Here is a 20,407-nt window from a genome sequence, read left to right as displayed (position 1 = left end):
ATGTATTATTTCTTACATTGTTACCCCAGGAAATGTAAAGTCTTATTATATACAGCCTGGAAGAACTATTATATATACGAGCAACGTCAACTTACCAACATTACGACCAGGAATACGACTTTCCCGAAGCGGATCCCATGTTTGGACCACCACCCAGGACAATGGATCGGATCCCAGTAGGCGACCCAAAACAACGGCGCCGCAGAAGGGGCACTACAAAGTGTAGCTATTCCCTCTGCAAGGCAATCAAACAAGCAAAGCATCAATATAGAGAAAGTAGAGTTGCAATTCAACGGCTCACACACGAGTCGTATGTGGCAGGGTCTACAGTCAATTTCGGATTACAAAAAGAAAACCAGCCCCATCGCGGACACCGATGTCTTGCTCCCAGACAAACTAAACAACTTCTTTGCTCGCTTTGAGGACAATACAGTGCCACTGACATGGCTCTCCATCACCGCAGCCAACGTGAGTAAAACATTTAAACGTGTTAACCCTCGCAAGGCTGACGGCCCAGACGGCATCCCTAGCCGCGTCGTCAGAGCATGCGCAGACCACCWMGCCGGTGTGTTTACGGACATATTCAATCAATCCCTATCCGTCTGCTGTTCCCACATGCTTCAAAAGGGCCACCATTGTTCCTGTTCCCAAGAAAGCTAAGGTAACTGAGCTAAACAACTATTGCCCCGTAGCACTCACTTCCGTCATCATGAAGTGCTTTGAGAGACTAGTCAAGGATCATATCACCACCACCCTACCTGACACCCTAGACCCACTCCAATTTGCTTACCGCCCCAATAGGTCCACATACATCGCAATCACACTGCACACTGCCCTAACCCATCTGGACAAGAGGAATACCTATGTAAGAATGCTGTTCATCGATTACAGCTCAGCATTTAACACCGTAGTACCCTCCAAACTCATTAAGCTTGAGACCCGGGGTCTCGACCCCACCCTGTGCACCTGGGTCCTGGACTTTCTGACGGGACGCCCCAGGTGGTGAGGGTAGGAAACATCTCCACCCCGCTGATCCTCAACACTGGGGCCCCACAAGGGTGCATTCTCAGCCCTCTCCTGTACTCCCTGTTCACCCATGACTGCGTGGCCATGCACGCCTCCAACACAATCATGAAGTTTGAAGACGACACTACAGTTGTAGGCTTGATTACCAACAACGACGAAACGGCTTACAGGGACGAGGTGAGGGCCCTCGGAGTGTGGTGTCAGGAAAATAACCTCACACTCAACATCAACAAAACAAAGGAGATGATCGTAGACTTCAGGAAACAGCAGAGGGAGCACCCCCCTATCCACATCGACAGGACAGCAGTGGAGAAGGTGGAAKGTTTAAAGTTCCTCTGTGTACACATCATGGACAAACTGAAATGTTCCCCCCACACAGACAGTGTGGTGAAGAAAGCGCAACAGCGCCTCTTCAACCTCAGGAGGCTGAATAAATCTGGCTTGTCACCTAAAACCCTCACAAACTTTTACAGATGCACAGTTGAGAGCATCCTGTCGGGCTGTATCACAGCCTGGTACGGCAACTGCACCGCCCTCAACCGAAAGGCTCTCCAGAGGGGTGGTGCGGTCTGCACAACGCATCACCGGGGGCAAACTACCTGCCCTCCAGGACACCTACAGCACCCGATGTCAAAGCTGGGACCGAAGAAGCTGTTTTACAGTCTCATCTCAAGGCCATCAGACTGTTAAACAGCCATCACTAACACAGAGAGGCTGCTGCCTACATACAGACTCGAAACATTGGCCACTGTAATAAATGGATCACTAGTCACTTTAAATAATTCCACTTTAATAATGTTTACATATCTTACATGTATATACTGTATTTATACTATCTATTGCATCTTGCCTATGCCGCACGACCATCGCTTATCCATATATTTATATGTACATATTCTTATTCCATCCCTTTAGGTTTGTGTGTATTAGGTAGACTACTTGTTAGATATTACTGAACTGTCGGAACTAGAAGCACAAGCATTTCGCTACACTCACATTAACATCTGCTAACCATGTATGTGACCAATAAAATTTGATTTGAGTGTAATGTTTACTGTTTAAATCTTTTGTTTATTTCACTTTTGTTTATCTTTTTCACTTGCTTTGGCAATGTAAACATGTTTCTCATGCCAATAAAGACTCTTAAATTGAAATGATATTTGTACAACTGAATGCATTCAACTGAAATGTGTCTTCCGCATTTAACCCAACCCCTCTGAATCAGAGAGGTGCGGGGGGCTGCATTAATCGACATCCACGCCATCGGCACCCGGGGGTTAACTGCCTTGCTCAAGGGCCTCAAGGGCAGAACAACCTTGTCAGCTTGGGGATTTGATCCAGCAACATTTTGGTTACTTGCGCAATGCTCCTAGCCACCAGGTTACATGCCACCCCGATGGGGTGTGGCTTGATGCGAACATTACTGTTTAAAGGACAGCGGTAAATTTTGAACCTGTTCCCACAACCTTTTTTAAACAGGTCGTTTAGAACAGCACCATTTCCGTTTAATTTAATGCTTATTGCTTGTTTTCGTACGCAGCCCTGAGCTTGTGTGACCTTTTCCTGAGATTTTGCCATTTGAACTTACAGTATATTTAGCAAAAGAGAAAGATAACTGATCTTTCCAACTATACTGCTGTCCTCTATCATGAGAGCATCTGACAAATGAATTCTATGTGCATCTTGGTGCAACATAAGTAGAAGATTCGATCTTGCATAATTCACAATAATGTAAAAGAATGATGGAATAAAGTTTTAACCAATGCTCTGTAACTACAGTGAATTTACAACGAACTATTTGATATAATTTGCAAGGTATGTAAATGTATGCACTCGCTACTGTAAATCGCTCTGTATAAGAGCGTCTGCAAAATTACTAAAATGAAAGTGCAAATATAAAGTAACGTAATGGGGAGGTGGGATTGGAACCAATCACACAATATATACAGTCAATTAACCTCACGGAATGTGGAAAGAGCCAGTTTGTAATATGTTTAATTTAACAACATTGCGAGAAAGGGAAATGCTCTCTGTCTGTAGCCTATTGTTTACATTATGTTATAATTTATCATGCATTTGCAACATTGTTGTGCTTGAGAGCATTTTACCCAGACTACACCGGGAAACGGGCAGAGGAACATGGCGCAGGGTCTGTGAGGAGGACGCTGAACAATTGAGGATTATATTCCGTGGATATTTCGGGGATCATGCTGAAATCCTAAAATGAGAATGTGAAATGGTTGCACTTCCGAAATCTTGGATATCTACCACTGCCCCTTTGATGAATAATAGGAAAACGCCTCTCAGGAATACCTGCAATTGCATTCATAAACATTTTTTTAGGACTTACAACCCCTGAGCATTGTTTTTTATTCACAAACGTCACATTTGCATCTAAATATTACATGGGAAAATGGCTGAGAGAAATAAAATGAATATAGAGGTCCCACAAGGAGTTGATAGACTTCGCGTGGAACATAAAAAGGTAAAACAATGAATTAGCTTGCTACTGTAGCTAGCGTGAGCTGTGCGTGTTGATCATGCACGCGGTCGACAACAGAATTTTGCAAATCGTTTTGCATTTTCGTGAGATGAGACCTAACATGCATTCTCTTTCAGCAGGTTGCATATTCATTTATGCGCGCGTGGCCTCTTCGACAGATCATTTATCGTGGACATTTTCTTAACCTTTTTTTTCTAGAAGCTTCCTTGAGGTAGCGGTCACATGTTGCTTGTTGTTTATTTCATCGTGGATCCTGGACAAGCCATGTTGTGTACAACCATCTAGTATGCATCAAGTTTGTCAATTGCTCTGATATTGACCCATGTTTATCTATTTCAGCAAGTACAATGCATGAAAAGTAAACAAATTAACCATGCACGTAACAATACACAAGCATTTCCTTGTGCGGTCGGCCTACTGCCCATTAAACATTAACCTAGATTCAACATCCATAACTAACTACTTTAATCTTAGCTAAATGTAAAGCCAATATCAATCCAAAGTGTAGGTCATGTTCTTGTTGTGTTACATTAGAATTGGAGTCATGCAGTATGTAATGGAGGGTGCAACTTTATGCCTTTCAAATAGAAACATAGGCCTTAGTCCTAATGCTTCTACKTAAAGTGTAGTACTGTAGTAGGCTACTTCCTGGTATGATATCCATTGCAAAGTATGCAGATGCCCCTTCCTGCCCCCAGGTTGGTGCTCCTGTGTATGTAAGTATATACTGGGTGGTTCAGAAAAGCTTTTGATCCTTTAACATTTCGATACAATTCATCTTTGACAGCTGTTTAACCAAAACACTCTAAACTTCCCGAGAATTTGCTTCTGTGTTGTTTTCCCCCGGTGATTAAGTGTAAACAACTGTAAAATGGAGGGGGTTCTTCTGACATTTTTTTTTAGGGAGAATAGAAATGCAAAGTTTGACCTAAATAATTGTCACTCTGTTAACAACAGGTGGTGCAAGGCTGCGAAGGTCAGATCCATCACTGGTGAGTTTGTGTAGCGATTCCACGTAGTGACTATGGCATTGGAGTCAGCCACTACCACTCATACACACAGCATCTTGTGAGTTATGGTGCTACTGTGCTTCTAGATAACGTTACTAGTTCCACCACGATTCACGCACCACATCCTTGATAGTACATAGATAGATAGGCTAAACATGAGATCTGTGTGTCCTTTCAGGCATAACCTGTAGGTCAGGAAGGGCATGTGTAATGTTTTGTGTGTGTGCCATTTTTTAACTGAAATTTWAAAAAACTTTGGACTTTCAGGGTGAAGGTAAAGGGTGACTATGAAACTCTCGAGGATCGACTCAAAACTCTTCCAGATCAGGTGTCCTATGACATCATGGTACGTTCCATCTTTCTCTTATCAAATCAAAGTTTATTGGTTGCGCACACAGATTTGCAGATGTTATCGCAGGTGCAACAAAATGCAATAACAATAGACACACAACCCCCCCACACAATAAAATGTCAGAACGAGCAATATCAGAGTCCAGAGCATATATATAATATATATACAGTATTCAGACCCCTTCACTTTTACCACATTTTGTTACATTACAGCCTTATTCCAAAATGTATTAAATAAAAAAAAATCCATCAGTCTACACACAATATTCCATAATGACAAAGCAACCTTTGCGATGAGATTTGAAATTGAGCTCAAGTGCATCTGGTTTCCATTGCTCATCCTTGAGATGTTTCTACAACTTGATTGGAGTCCACCTGAGGTAAATTAATTGGACATGATTTGGAAAGGCACACACCTTTCTATATAAGGTCCCACAGTTGACAGTGCATGTCAAAGCAATTGTCCATAGAGTGCAGAGACAGGATTGTGTCTAGGCACAGATCTGGGGAAGGGTACCAAAAAATCTCTGCAACATTGAAGGTCTCCAAGAACACAGTGGCCATCATTCTTAAATGGAAGAAGTTTGGAACCACCAAGACTTCCTAGATCTGGCCGCCTGCCCAAACTGAGCAATCGGGGGAGAAGGGCCTTGATCAGGGAGGTGACCAAGAACCTGATGGTCACTCTGACAGACCTCCAGAGTTCCTCTGTGGAGATGGGACAATCTTCCAGAAGGACAACTATCTCTGCAGCCCTCCACCAATCAGGCCTTTATGGTAGAGTGGCCAGACGACACTCCTCAGTAAACGGCACATGACAGCCAGCTCAGAGTTTGCCGAAAGATACCTAAAGACTCTCAGACCATGAGAAACAAGATTCTCTGGTCCTGATGAAACCAAGTTTGAACTCTTTGAACTGAATGCCAAGCGTCACGCCTGGAGGAAACTTGGCACCATCTCTACGGTGAAGCATGGTGGTGGCAGCATCATGCTGTGGGAGGTGTTTTTCAGCGGCAGGGACTGGGAGACTAGTCAGGATAAAGGAAAGAGAGATCCTTGATGAAAACCAGCTCCAGAGCGCTCAGGACCTCAGACTGAGACGACGGTTCACCTTCCAACATGATAACAACCCTAAGCACACAGCCAAGACAATGCAGGAGTGGCTTCGGGACAAGTCTCAATGTCCTTGAGTGGCCTAGCCAGAGCCCGGACTTGAACCCGATCGAACATCTCTGGAGAGACCTGAAAATAGCTGTGCAGCAACGCTCCCCATCCAACCTGACACAGCTTGAGAGGATCAGCAGAGAAGAATGGGATGAAATTCCCAAATACAGGTGTGCGCAGCTTGTAGCATCATACCCAAGAAGACGCAAGGCTGTAATTGCTGCCAAAGGTGCTTCAACTAAGTACTGAGTAAAGGGTCTGAATACTTTTGTAAATGTAATATTTCTGTTTTTAATATATTTGCTAAAATTTATTAACCTGTTTTTGCTTTGTCATTATGGTGTATTGTGTGTAGATTGAGGGGGGAATAAAAATGTTAAAAATCAATTTTAGGTTAAGGCTGTAACTTTATTATTTTTTTTAAGTCAAGGGGTCTGAATACTTTCTGAAGGCACTGTGTGTATATCTAATGTATGGACAGCATATGATTAGAAAAAGGTGTGTATGGCAGTAGTTGTACAGGATGAGCCATGACTAGAATACTATATATATATCCTAACCGTGGCAGGTAGCCTAGCGGTTAGGAGCATTGGGCCAGTAACCAAAAGGTTGCTGGTTCAAATCCCTGAGCTGACTAGGTGAAAAATCTGTCTGTGCCCTTTAGCAAGGCACTTAACCCTAATTGCTCCAGGGTTGCCATTGATAATAGCTGAGGGTGTCTCAGCTATTATCAACGGCAACAAATACATTAACAATTCGAACTTGTACATGTGTGAAATAGGATAAATGTAAGCACCCATATACAAAGTGGATAAAACAAAACAAAAATTCAGCTGTACGAAATTATACTGGAAACTTTCTGAGCAAATGTAAGAAATAATACAAAAATGTGAAATAATGCAAATTTGGCTAGAAAATAGGGCGACCGTGTCTGTCGGCGCCATCTTGTCCAGTCAAATGCAGTAAATGCACTGGGGAGTGAGTTTCCATAGCAGGGTATTATTTACAGTTTATTATGAGGTGTGTCGAGTGAATTCCCAAGCCATTGTCCCCTCTTGATCTGGAGCGAAAACACAGCAGTTAATACAGCGAGATGGGTGCTTTTGAGATGTTTACATATGGTGTGTTATAGGGAAGGCCTTATCTTTCACTATCAGTTTCTATTCTCCTTTTCTTTAAGCTATTCAGCTTCACTTTTAGTTTGTAAAAAAGTATGCAGAACCATGTTTAAATTGCCATAATATACAGTGCCAGTCAAAAGTTTGGACACACCTACTCATTCCAGGGTTTTTCTTTATTTGTACTATTTTTTCGTTTTGAAGACATCAAAACTATTAAATAGTGGCGCAGCGGTCTAAGGCACTGCATCTCGGCGCTAGAGGCGTCACTACAGAACCTGGTTCGATTCCAGGCTGTGTCACAACCGGCCGTGATTGGGAGTCCCATAGGGTGGCGCGCAATTGGCCCAGCGTCGTTAGGGTTTGGCCGGAGTAGGCTGTCATTATAAATAATAATTTGTTCTTAACTGATGTGCCTAGTTAAACATTTAATAAATAAAATGCATATGGAATTTATTTTTTATTTTTTTATTTTACCGTTATTTTACCAGGTAAGTTGACTGAGAACACGTTCTCATTTGCAGCAACGACCTGGGGAATAGTTACAGGGGAGAGGAGGGGGATGAATGAGCCAATTGTAAACTCATGTAGTATCATGTAGTAACCAAAAAAGTGTTAAATCAAAAATATATTTTAGATTCTTCAAAGTAACCACCCTTTGCCTTGATGACAGCTTTTCATATTCTTGCCATTCTCTCAACCAGCTTCATGAGGTAGTCACCTGGAATGCATTTCAATTACATTGTAAAAAAAAATCTTTAGGGCCCATTTCTCAATACTTAGGTCACTTTTTCAAAACTCTTCACACAGTTCTCCTAACCAARTTTCAGCTTGGCACAGCAGTTAATTTCACATCCAAAATGCACTACAACTACCAAAACACTTCATACATGTCTCAGATTAACTCATTATTCCATAACACTCACAAAGTTTGTCACCCAACAAGGACACTTTGTCACTCATAAAACAATGACCTAAAAAACACWAACAACAGGTAGCATTACACAATGTTTTCTTTTGTAAAAAAATAAAAATAATTAACAAACAAGAATGACACCTCTCCACTGTTTAGAATTCACTGCAGTATATGTTACAGGAATGAATCAGACATGATGCAATATGCTTCAATATGTTTAATGTAACTTTTTGTCATTGAGTGATTCCAAAATACAAGAATTTGTATATACACCATCTACCGATACAGATACAGTAGAAATGCTAGTCCACAGGTTTTCCTCCACATCACATCTTATGTCATCTTGGGCAATACACCTAGGAAATAATATTTTGACATGCCTGGTCCATCCCTGGCAATCTTCTGCAGATATGTCCAGGCATCCAGCATTTATTGCGTCCAGGAGGGACATTTGATCATGTGGATGGTGGTCATAAACCTTCCACCTCCATGAGGAAAATAATTCCTCTATGGGGTTGAGGAATAGAGAGTAAGGTGAGAGGAAAAGGGACACCATCCTGGGATGGGCTGCAAACCACTCTGTGACTGCACGTGAGTGGTGAGATGCCACATTGTCCCATACAATTACAAACGTTGGCCGATTTCGCCTCATCTGGCACAACCCTTCCATAGATGTCATCCAGGAATGAAAGGAGACGCTCGGTGTTGTATGGCCCAATTAGCGGTTTGTGTAACAACAATCCATCAGAGGATATTGCTGCACATATTGTGTTGTTGGCACCCCTCTGGCCCGGGACATCCACTGTGGCTCTTTTCCAAATCACATTCCTTCCTCGCCACTGTGTTTTGGCCAAGTTGAAACGAGCCTCATCCACAAAGATGAATATGTGGGGTTTTTGCCTTGCTTCAATCCCCATGACTCTCTCAAATAAATCCACAAGGCAACATAAGAGTTAGGCTATTACGGTAGTTTACATTATACCTAAATACATGCCATTGTGTGCCTTTGCCCTGTTTGGTTTTGTTCAAAACCAGTTCTGTATTTTATAGTCATCTTACCTGGACATATTGGTTCCTGAGTTGCTTGACTTTCAGAGTTCCTCTCAAAGGGGACAGTGTACAACTGCTTCATCCTGACTTGATGTTGTTTCAGGACTCTAGAAATAGTTGTTATGCTTACATTGTGAATATTTCCAAATGTAATGTTGTCTGCCAACACTCTGTCCCGAATCTCTGAGTTTTATGCCATTGTTTCTGATGACCATATCAACGATTACAGTTTCCTGCACAGCAGTGAAAATCCTACCTCTCCTACCTGTGGGATGTAACCGTTGTGTCATAGGCAGAAATACAAAAACAATTACACACAAGTGGGTTTGGAGGCTTTGCTCAATTTACTTCTGAAATGTGCAGAATGTGCCCTTGCAGAATGGACATCTTACGTGTTGTTTTGCCAGAAATTTCTCACAATAGATGCCACTGTTGAGCGCTGCAGATTMGGCTGCACTCAGACCAGCCTCTCATTGATAGACCATGATTTATTACATGATCAATTATAGTAGCCCTAATCTCATCTGAGACTACAGCTCTTGATCTTCCACTCAGTCTTCTTCCACCACGCACACYTACTCCTCTCCCTCTCCCAGCCACTCTTCTTCCTCTGTCAGCCACTTCTCTATCTCTGGCTGGGTCCATGTTTACATTACAGTCCAGCATTATTCATAAGATGTCCCCTTTTGTATAGATGGTAATGAAACTGAAAGACTAACACCTGGGTAGGTGTTCAGCTACAATGGGAATCAGCTGTGGTTGGTCTAATTGTTTTGATAGTATTCTTTTTTTTAAATATTTGGAATATATTTCAATACGGTATTACTGTAGAAATGTAGCAAATTGCTGTCTTATTCAATTTTGTGTTATGTTAGGTTTTGAACTTAAGTTTAACAGTTTTGAAAAGAGTATGTAAACATTTGCAAATTGGCCTGTAGGTACATAGAGTTTTGGTGGTGGTTGTGTCGGAGTGAGAAAATAATTAGTGAAATTTGAAAGATTTTGTAATTGAATGCATTTTGTGCCAAAGCAAAGAAAAATGATACACAGTTTAGCCCACATAGACTGCTGTTGTGCTTACTGTGTGAAGAGTTTTGAAAAAGTGACTAAGTATTGAGAAATGGGTCCTAGCGATTGTCAAAACTGTAACATTTGTGGAATTTCTTTCCTTAATGCGTTTGAGCCAATCAGTTGTGTTGTGACAAGGTAGAGGTGGTATACAGAAGATAGCATATTTGGTAAAAGACCAAGTCCATATTACTTTAAGACATAAAGGTCAGTCAAGGTGAACAGATGATCTCTGCATGTGTGGTTCCCACCGTGAATCATGGAGGTGTGGGGGTGCTTTGCTGGTGACACTGTCTGTGATTTATTTATAATTCAAGGAACACTTAACCAGCATGGCTACCACCGCATTCTGCAGGGATACGCCACCCCATCTGGTTTGCGCTTAGTGGGACTATCATTTGTTTTTCAACAGGACAATGACCCAACACACTTCCAGGCTGTGTAAGGGCTATTTTGACCAAGGAGGAGATTGCTGGGCCAATTGTGCGCCGCCCTATGGGACTCCCAATCACGGCCGGTTGTGATACAGCCTGGAATCGAACCAGGGTCTGTAGTGACGCCTCTAGCACCGAGATGCAGTGCCTTAGGCCGCAGCGCCACTATTTAATAGTTTTGATGTCTTCACTTTTATTCTACAATGTAAAAAATAAAGAAAAACCCTGGAATGAGTAGGTTTGTCTAAATGTTTGACTGGTACTGTCGCAAGACCCACTGGTTGATGCTTATTTATAAACCCTCTTAGGTTTCACTCCTCCCTATCTGAGATATCTACTGCAGCCCTCATCCTCCACATACAACACCCGTTCTGCCAGTCACATTCTGTTAAAGGTTCCCAGAGCACACACATCCTTGCGTTGCTCGMCTTTTCAGTTCGCTGCAGCTAACGACTGGAACGACCTGCAACAAACACTCAAACCGGGCKGTTTTTTATCTCAATCTCTTCATTCAAAGACTCAATCATGGACACTCTTACTGACAGTTGTGGCTGCTTTGCGTGATGTATTGTCATCTCTACCTTCTTGCCCTTTGTGCTGTTGTCTGTGCCCAATAATGTTTGTACCGTATTTTGTCCTGTTACCATGTTGTGTTGCTACCATGTTGTTGTGTTGCTACCATGCTGTGTTGTCATGTGTTGTTGCCATGCTATGTTGTTGTCTTAGGTCTCTCTTTATGTAGTGTTGTCTCTCTTCTCGTGATGTGTGTTTTGTCCTATACATTATTWTTWAWTTTTTTTATTCCAGCCCCCATCCCCGCAGGAGGCCTTTTGCCTTTTGGTAGGCCGTCATTGTAAATAAGAATTTATTCTTAACGGACTTGCCTAGTTAAATAAAGGTTAAATAAAAGTACTGTATATATAACAAAAATTCAATAGAAACGATTGAAAGTCAAGTTGAAACTTGAACTCAACTTGAATAATGCAAGTTGATCTCTTCTCCTCTCTGCTGTAACAGGTGCCATTTGGCCCTCTGGCCTTCATGCCTGGGAAGCTGGTCCATACCAATGAGATCACCGTACTGCTGGGGGACAACTGGTTTGCAAAGTGCTCTGCCAAGCAGGCCCAGAAGCTCGTGGAGCACAGGAAGAAACGTGCGTTTGTTTTGGAAGCAATTTTGAATTTTCTCAGATACCATGGCACCTTGCCCAACTTTGACACTCACATAACTAATATTATTTAAAAAACGAGAGAACTCCTCAATTGTATGCCTATATATTGTTTCGCAATGTATGCTCGTGATAATTCTTATTGAGAAAGATTGAGGTCATGTTTTGAATGTCTTCTCAACACTACCACTTCACCCAGCTGTTGTCATGGACTTGCTGTCAGACAAACCGAAAAAGAGGTGATCACTCAGTTCAAACTAAAAGTTGAATGGCTACTTATTTTGTGAATCCTTGGATTGTTAGAATGTTTGATAAATTTTTCTGATGGACAATTATCTATCAAATTACAATTGCATTAGCAAATAAGTAATAACACACAATCATCTTGGTCATAATTTGCAATACTGCAAGTTCATTTCTATTGAAAATGCGGAATTATGTCCAGATTGCTATTTGTTGGTTACTCATCGATTTTGGCCATCTGCAATTATTTTGTCACAATAGGTCCAGCCTTAAACCCTCCTGTCTAAAGAGAGTTTTTCCCCTTCGCTCCCCTTTGGTATTCACTCTGCATCCGAAAAAGCTCTTTAATATATAGCGTCAGATGGGSCTAAATAACAATGTGTGATGATGATGCGGCCATTATTAGACTGGTGTTTACCTGAAGCGTGAATGTGACAACCTTCCCTGACCCTGCCCAGGCCGCTTTTACACAACTAAGTGCCATAATGCAAACATGGATCGCTGAGATTTGTCAAACAGCCCCGCTGAGTTGTCATGCGGTCCGCGTTTGACCTTTCCCCAACGTTTCGAGACGTACGGCTTGAAGGCTCGCTGTCGCCATGGCAACGGAGCCCCTGCTGCCTTTAGCGAATGGGGGTTTAATTGTTGTGAAGATTTAATGATCCGAAGTAGCACCGAGGGCTTGCGATGTTATGAACTGTTTGTCATAATTTTCCTTTTTTTTTTTACTGTGTTAAGAGTTTAACCCCTTGCTGGCGGATTTTTCTATTCCATCACACAATTTTTGTGCTTTGTTTTTTAGATGTAAATAGTGCGCTGGATGACTTGCACAAGACGAGGAAGGACTTTGAAGCCAGAGTTGGGTTTACAGAGGATCTAGAAAAACTCTCAGGCGTAAGTGTAATTACAGTGATAACAAAGAGTTTTTAGGATCCTCTTCAGCCAGCTTATCCGATAGACAACTAACTCCCTGTGCAGAAAATCTATTTATATGATCAGAAACACACCCACACTTAAACACACCCACACTTATACCCTTCTCTGTTTCCTCAGGCTAAAGGGGACTATGTGGACATCAGAGAAGAGGTTGGAAGTATTGAAGAAATGGTCAGCAAAGGAAAGCAGCGTGTGGCTCTTAAGCCCCACTCTAAGCCCAAAATGGAGGTTGTTGTGAAGATAGAGGAAGAAGAAGAGGAGGAGGACGAAGAGGGCAGTGGAGAGGGAGATGGAGGGAGCAGAAGAGTGCTGTCTGAGGAGGAGCTATGGGCCAGACTGGATGAGCTGGAAGCGCAGGAGGAGCAGGAAGAGGAGCATCACCGGTAGAGTTAAATACACACACACACAAAATGCATAGATGTTCAAATTGAGGAGTAATTCAGCGCCACTCTATCCACCTTCACACCTGTGTTTCATGATAAAATATAGATTAGATTTCTCCCGGCTTGATACTTTGTTTCTATTGTTTTCAGACGGTTTGACAGTGCAGACACCAATGGCAACGATGACACAACATCCTCTGAGGAAGAGAAGGAGGGAGATAGCGGCAGCCATCATTGTGTCAATGGACATGATGAGAGGAGCAAAGGCAGGGCATTTGTGCCTCACAACGGCAGCCAACTCAACAGTACAGCCCAGTCAACCAGGGATGGGGAGGAGGAGGAAGATGAAGCAGAGGAGGAGGAAGGCGACTGTTTGCCTACCATCTATTTCTCTCATACGGTGGAACCTAAGAAGGTCAGTGTGTATGAAGCGTATTAAACTCATCGCAGTCAACTTGTAGTCCATTATGTTATTTGAGCTATGTAAATCAATGTACTTCAACTCCCTCTGTCTCTCCAGGTGAGGATAAACACAGGGAAGAACACCATGTTGAAGTTCAGTGAGCTGAAAGAACAGAAGCAGCAAGCCAAGAGGAAAAAGAAGAACGGCACCAGCAACGGTCACTCTCACCACGGGCTCCACAACATCACTACGCCCACAGACCTCTACAGGTACACACACACTACAGGCTACACATCAATCATTAAATGTTTGGTTGGCATAAACTTTTGGCAACATTTTGGATCAAATGTAAAAATGGCATATATGGAATGGTGTTTACTCTGAATGTTTCCAGATTTCTTTATTCTGATTCGGTATCTGTGTCTGTCTATTAACAAGTTCTGCGATCTGATTGGGTATAATGGCTGACTGTGTGTATGTTTGTGGCCTTTTGTCAGGTTGTTTGTGGATGTGAAGAACGGCGAGCCCATCCCCAGGAAGTCAATCCTGAAGTCCCGGAGCAGAGAGAGCAGTGTGTGTAGCGACACCAGCGAGAGCAGCGCTGCCGACTTCGAGGAGCGCCGGACGTTTGGACGCACTCTGAGCCATGACGAGAACACGTACAGCGACACCAGCGACGGCATCACGGAGGAGGACAGCCCCACTGGGGTCCTCCTACACCCCACCAGCAGCTTTCAGGTAAACTCAGCTGGTCCTGATTCAATACTCCGTCAATATTCTAATACTGTAAAGATCTTCAATTCAGTGCCAACAACTTTATTTGTCCCTTTAGGGAAATTCTTATTACAGCAACAGCAGTGCTTCAGATACATACAACAAACCGGCACAGATACAATAAATAGACAAGAAACATGAGAGAAAATGATTTAAATGTACAGTGCAATAAATACGATCATCGGTATAAAACGTACAAGAGACAGGGGTGATTAGTTCACATTGAACAGCAATTTCTTTGAACTTAAATAAATGCTTAGAGCAGGAGTGGTCTATGTCCTGCCAAGTTTACAGCGTCACATTAACCGCCATCTTATTCTTTGTCATTGATCCAGGCCTTTTCAGGCACGGTGGTTGAGAAGGAGCCCATTCTCTTGTCGATCCCCCAATTCACCATTGCTCTGCCAGCACTGCCCACCATCCCAGAGAGGAAACTGGAGGAGGTGGCCCCCGAGGCCCCCCAAGATGCCCCAAAGAGGGTGTCCAAGTTCAAAGCTGCCCGGCTGCAGCAGAAGTGACCCAGCAGAGSCAGTCTCCAGGATCCACACTACGGGCTCCTTTTTTAACATTGATTTTCTATGCCAACACTTTTTTGAGTTGGACAGACCGTGAACCCACCCTATGATCTGCCATCCTTCTTCTTTTTTTGGCATCACTCTTCAAGCCTCTCTTCTTCTCTTTCATAATGTTTTTCCTGTTAGTACACATTGCAATATAAACAATATGCATATTCTGTAGGAGGCAGTACTCTGTAAGAGTAGCATAACATTGTTGAGAAAGCAACCCAACACACTCACTCTTAACCATTTACCTGCCTTGTATAATGGAACATCAAGCTTTTTAGCAAAGAACCCCATTATTTATGCATTAGTACTTCACTGCAATATGTTTTTAAGTAAAGAGGTAGTTTATTTAGAGCCCTCATCCTCCAACATTATGGCACTACATTAGTCAACACTGCCTAGGTGCGCATTTTATGGTGGTTGATCTTGTGTCAGTGTCTTGACTATACTCTGTGACAAAGCCAGTGGTTTACAACTCTATTCATTGTTTGATCCATGATTTTGCCTGCTATGCTAAGACGACATACTCTGCATCATTCAATTTATTTTTGCCTTTTCCTTTCTTAATTATTCTACGACAGGGTCAGATGTTAACTTCCCTTTATTTCCCCCAATCCCCTTGTACCTGCCTATTGAATGTATGTCCACCTCTGTGACCAGCTTTATGTCAAAAATAAATATTGTTGTAAACTGGAATGAAAATAAAAGATTTTTGGACAAGGTCAGGTGTTACTCCCCTTTGGMTAGATTTCTCAAACCTTATTTCCAATCCTCACTAAAGGACAAGACAGACCAACAGAAAAGTTGTACGTACGCAGTAGAAAACCTGCTGAGTGTCAACTATTCAACATGCACAATTGTCGGGAAATAACCAAGATGACGGTTGATGTTCTATGGTCAGAGGTGATAGGATGGCCATCCACTGCTGATGTACGTGTTGGTCTGTCCTGTCCATGACACAGGTATGCCACATGTCTTGACAATGTTGAACCACAATGACCAGCAATAGATCATCTCTCCTATGTAAAATGACTTGCCAACTCTGTTTTTGTACCACCTCTTCATATGGCTGGGAATTCTGCATCAGTGAGCTCCAACCTTCCGGATTCGCTGTAATTAAAGTTGCACCTTGTGAGTTTGAAAAGCTATCACTAGCTGCTCGCTAAGTAGTGAGAGTGCAGAGTTCGATAAGCAGCTTTTAAACTGGTCCTTAGTTGATTCCCCCTCGTCAGGATTAGGGCTGCAATAGGAAAAAATCTATCCAGGTAGCATGAGACAGATTAGCTAATGCTTAACATGGTTGAGCGCTGGCTAGACACAGATCATTGGACTTAAAAAGCTTTGAAGGTATATGTTGGAACATGTACTTAACATTTCAAAGAGATCTAGAGGAACACGCTAATAATTGAAAACAACAGAGAGATCTACATTGCAGGGTTTAAAGGGGATTTAAGAGTTAGGTAATTTAGGATCTCCTTGCAGAGACGAGCAGGTATTGTTGACCAGACAGATGCTCAGAGAAGAGGCTCTTGCTCCCAGCTACAAATGTCATGGGGCATTAAACTGTTCCTTGCTGTACACCTGGGCCGGTTTCATGGACCCAGATAAAGCCTACTCCTGTACTTAAAACTATGTTCTATAGAGAATTTCTGCTTTTAAATGTAGTTGTGCTTAATCTTGGTCTATGAAATATCCCCTGAAGTATTAAATCAACATGTTTCTATACTACAAGTATGCACACACTCACTTGTTCTTGAATCTATTTAACATTCAAACAATCTTAGGTCAAATAGTTCATTTGAAAGAAAGACCTCTGTAAATGGTGTCAGTGTGCACCAGCAGCTAACAACAACTAACGTCAGTACATTGAGACTATACATTTTATATAATAAATAAGTAGAATGCCTGAGGATGTATGCACAATTTGTGCATATATTGTGAGTGTGGTTATTGTATAAATAAACTCCCTCTCTCTATTTGAAAATAATCCAGTGAGAAAGTCATTGGGATGACAGCAATGTGATGGATGTGACAAGCATCCAATTAAGATTTCTGAAAAGAAGCCTCTGAGTGCTCTAAGCACTCATACAGCTGAATCACAAGTCAGAGCTTTCCCCGATGCCCTGAAACAATTGCAAAGCATCAATCCTGCATTATTCATTATGTTTTACAAAGGGTCAGAGTGGCTGAAATCCTCATTATAAATATTTGGAGAAGGAACAATCTGAGGTCACAGGGCTACTTTTTGGATATTGACTTATTACAAGGGTTTAAGGAGCAGGATGCACGCACGCACGCACACACACACACGCACGCACACACACACACAGGAGAGAGTAAGATGAAAAGGTGGCGGGCCATATAACACAGTCGCACCAAACCTCTTCCTCTGTCTGTCACAAGAGTTTGCCTAAAATAGTCTAGGCGAGGTCTACTAAATGTGACGTTGTTACAGTGCACAAATGTACAGAATGTTGGTGCATAGTGAGTGACAAGGACAAAATTTAAAATAACCCACTACAATGTGACGTTTGTACAGTGCACAAATGTACAGAATGTTGGTGCATAGTGAGTGACAAGGCCTAATTTAAAATAACCCACTACAATGTGACGTTTGTACAGTGCAAAAATTAACAGAATGTTATGTGCATCATGATGACTAGGCCTAATTTAAATAAAAGGAGTAGTTGATAATCTTGGATTTGGAGACGCAAATAACCTATGCGTAATTTACGCAGGAACAGGAGGCCTACAATGCTTGTCAACTACCAGATGGGGGAGCCCACGCACATCTCGAAGTGGTCATATCCCCTCCTTCCCACAGAAATTAAACTATAAGCTCATATGCTTCCATACTTCATTTCGAAAGCATGCATGAATAGTTGAAGGATGTTGACGGAGATCTGATTTGATTGTTATTCTTTAGCGCAGTATCACAGGAAAAGTCAGACACAGCTCATCACTCGTCACTGACTGAACTTAAGCTGTACTTCGAGTCCAATACGCGCTGCGGTTTTACATCCTCCGATCTGAATGCCCAGGTAAGGAAATGTATATATCAAAAAATATTTATAATCTCCTGCAACTCTAACTTTCAGTTTCTCCGAATGATGATTTCTCAGAATAACATGGTTTCTCAGAATATATTTGTGTGCATGCATAAACCGTTATAGTGAGGTTGGCTGCCCCTGGTAATGCCAATGACAGTAGGCTATTAAGTGAATGGAAATATCGTTAAAAACTAAGTAAAGTATAGGATAGTGTAGGCCCATGTAAAGTCATGTTGAATGGATAGAATACACTGTTTATAGGCTGATGTTTTTTTTTCTCTCACACTGTGATATAGTGTAATGACAGCCTGCTGTGATCTTTGCATCCAAGATAATATGTTGCAGTAAATACTAATTTCAATACATCACATATCAAATGATCCACAGTAGTAATTGGGTTGAGGGCTGTGGCTGATGGACTGTTGGATGTAAAGACGTTTTTTCAAGGATGTTTGTCAGACTTCTGATACGTATAATAATGTGTGTAACGTGAATGGTGATATGCAGAGGTTATGTGAGTGTGTACTGTAAATACTTTGATAAAAGATCACCTCTTGTCACTGTCACCTGGATAGAGAGGTGATGGTTGAAATACCCCCCCCCCCCCATTCTCGCCTTTGAAGCGATGATGCCCCATCTGTCATATGTGAGCTAAGAGAGTCCATGATTCTCTGCTTCTCTCCATTCCAGAGTTCTCCTCTCTCAGGCTCCAAGGGGACAGGAGGAGGAGCAGGTGGGTGGCAGCCAGTATGATCAATCAACATTAAATATTCAGCCTTGGAATTTACACATAATTTAACCGCAATGCACTTTATTAGAAAAACAAAAACTGGAGCTAGTTGATAAATGTGTTTGTTGTTGATGAGAGAATAAGCAAGCTGTGAAAAGCAATACATGTCTTGATTTGAAAAAGTTTTGAGTATTATCTGTTTATTATGATGGGGCCGGTATACCAGAGTTTGGCAATTCCCTAAAGAAGTTGTCAAGAGAGCAGAACACAGACTGGCACCCAGGCTAATGGAATTGTGGTTATGTTAGAAAAGCATTTAACTCACTGCTATTTCTATTATGATGCAGAATCCAAGTAGGGGTATTTTTTCATCAAATGCAAGTACATGTGCGTGAAGCAGGAAGGAGAGAATCAGAGTGAGGCTGAGTGAAGCTGAAATCAATGTCAAGTCATGTGCTAGTATCTTATTCTCTTCACTATGCTGCAAGTGCTGTTAGAGGACCTACATGGCAACTTTCTGATGGAATCACTTGTTTGAACACCAAGCACCTGATTTGAATATCTATAATCCAAGCTCAACTGAACAGCCCAAATTAACTTTTTGGCCCTCTCTTGCCATCATCATAAGTCGGATTTTCTCCCAAAAATTCTAAGCTGTTTTCTGGTTGGCTTAAATCACTTTGAAAAAGTGCAGCAAAAGTATTTGGAGGTGTTTGTCTGGACCCTCTGGTCCTCAGCAGTACAGTGACCAAGCTGTTATCCAGTCAGAGAAGGAGTTCAGAAACCCCAACCATCCAATCTGTTACTCTTTTCTTAACAGTTACTTTTATCTTAACACAGTGAAGTTTCATTTTAATACCTGGTTTATAATTAACAACACTCTCTAAGCATATTGCCAGTTCCATGGCCTGTGTGAACTATGAGGCAATGGCATGAAAAGCACAGCTCCCTCATACAAGGATACTAAACAGTGAATAATTAATAACCTTTCTCCCAAATCCAGGAAAACAATAGTTTTGCATAGGAACATTTAACAGGAGAAAAAGACTCCTGTCAGCTTGAACAAATTGTGGAATTTATGAGATTCCTTTGTCGTTGCGTTTGTTGTTCTCTTTTTTTCTTTACGAGCAGCCATAGCTTTGCATGTCATCATTTAGAAAGTGCATTTCATGTGCACGTGTGTGTGTGCCTTTGTGTGTGCTTTGCGTGACCACACCTCTTAGATGAATTAGAATCCATTGAATCACCGACTTTTACCTGATGGCAGGAATGAGGGATGTTGAGTGGAGAAGGGGTGCACATACAGTATGCAGAAAGCTATTTGGACAGGCGTCTTCTTGGCTGTCAGTTTCYATTAAGAGGCGAGGTGTCATCTCGGTAACACAGCTGAGTGCAGATGGCAGAGAGTATGAGATGGCTCACCGACTTAAACAATGATTAATGAACAGAGATGGAAAACAAATTGCATTGGACTATTGGAGGCAGAGAATTGTTTTTATGGAAATGTTAATTGTGTC

At 42.0% G+C, this 20,407-nt stretch overlaps 1 protein-coding gene across 3 annotated transcripts; it reads left to right on the top strand.

Moving 5' to 3' along the window:
• The first annotated feature begins 3,132 nt into the window (after nt 1-3,132).
• Nucleotides 3,133-15,832, top strand: LOC111962589 (unconventional prefoldin RPB5 interactor 1). Of its 3 annotated transcripts, XM_070443142.1 has the most exons (11): nt 3,134-3,511; nt 4,487-4,521; nt 4,807-4,885; nt 10,619-10,752; nt 11,658-11,793; nt 12,854-12,945; nt 13,105-13,370; nt 13,521-13,785; nt 13,891-14,042; nt 14,271-14,511; nt 14,883-15,832. In XM_070443142.1, the coding sequence occupies exons 4-11, from the start codon at nt 10,702-10,704 to the stop codon at nt 15,063-15,065; spliced, it is 1,386 nt and encodes a 461-aa protein (XP_070299243.1). In that variant the 5' UTR covers nt 3,134-3,511; nt 4,487-4,521; nt 4,807-4,885; nt 10,619-10,701; the 3' UTR covers nt 15,066-15,832. The 3 variants fall into 3 exon arrangements, with proteins under 3 accessions (XP_023841529.1, XP_070299243.1, XP_023841530.1); XM_023985761.2 differs by lacking the exon at nt 10,619-10,752 and having other exon boundaries at nt 3,133-3,511; XM_023985762.2 differs by lacking the exons at nt 3,134-3,511; nt 10,619-10,752 and adding an exon at nt 3,825-4,245.
• Nucleotides 15,833-20,407: the final 4,575 nt, after the last annotated feature.

The sequence above is a fragment of the Salvelinus sp. IW2-2015 genome, linkage group LG4q.1:29 (assembly GCF_002910315.2).
Source record: "Salvelinus sp. IW2-2015 linkage group LG4q.1:29, ASM291031v2, whole genome shotgun sequence".
NCBI lineage: Eukaryota > Metazoa > Chordata > Actinopteri > Salmoniformes > Salmonidae > Salvelinus > Salvelinus sp. IW2-2015.
The sequence above is the reverse complement of the archived record's forward strand: the minus strand, read 5'-3'. Positions and strand labels throughout refer to the sequence as shown.

What these genes read in the sequence shown, in the direction of transcription:
- LOC111962589 (XM_023985761.2), top strand. Translation starts at nt 3,440, where the DNA reads ATGGCTGAGAGAAATAAAATGAATATAGAGGTCCCACAAGGAGTTGAT. An exon ending in GAAGGTCAGATCCATCACTG is followed by an intron (nt 4,522 to 4,806) that starts GTGAGTTTGTGT and finishes TTGGACTTTCAG; the next exon opens with GGTGAAGGTAAAGGGTGACT. An exon ending in CGTGGAGCACAGGAAGAAAC is followed by an intron (nt 11,794 to 12,853) that starts GTGCGTTTGTTT and finishes TTTGTTTTTTAG; the next exon opens with ATGTAAATAGTGCGCTGGAT.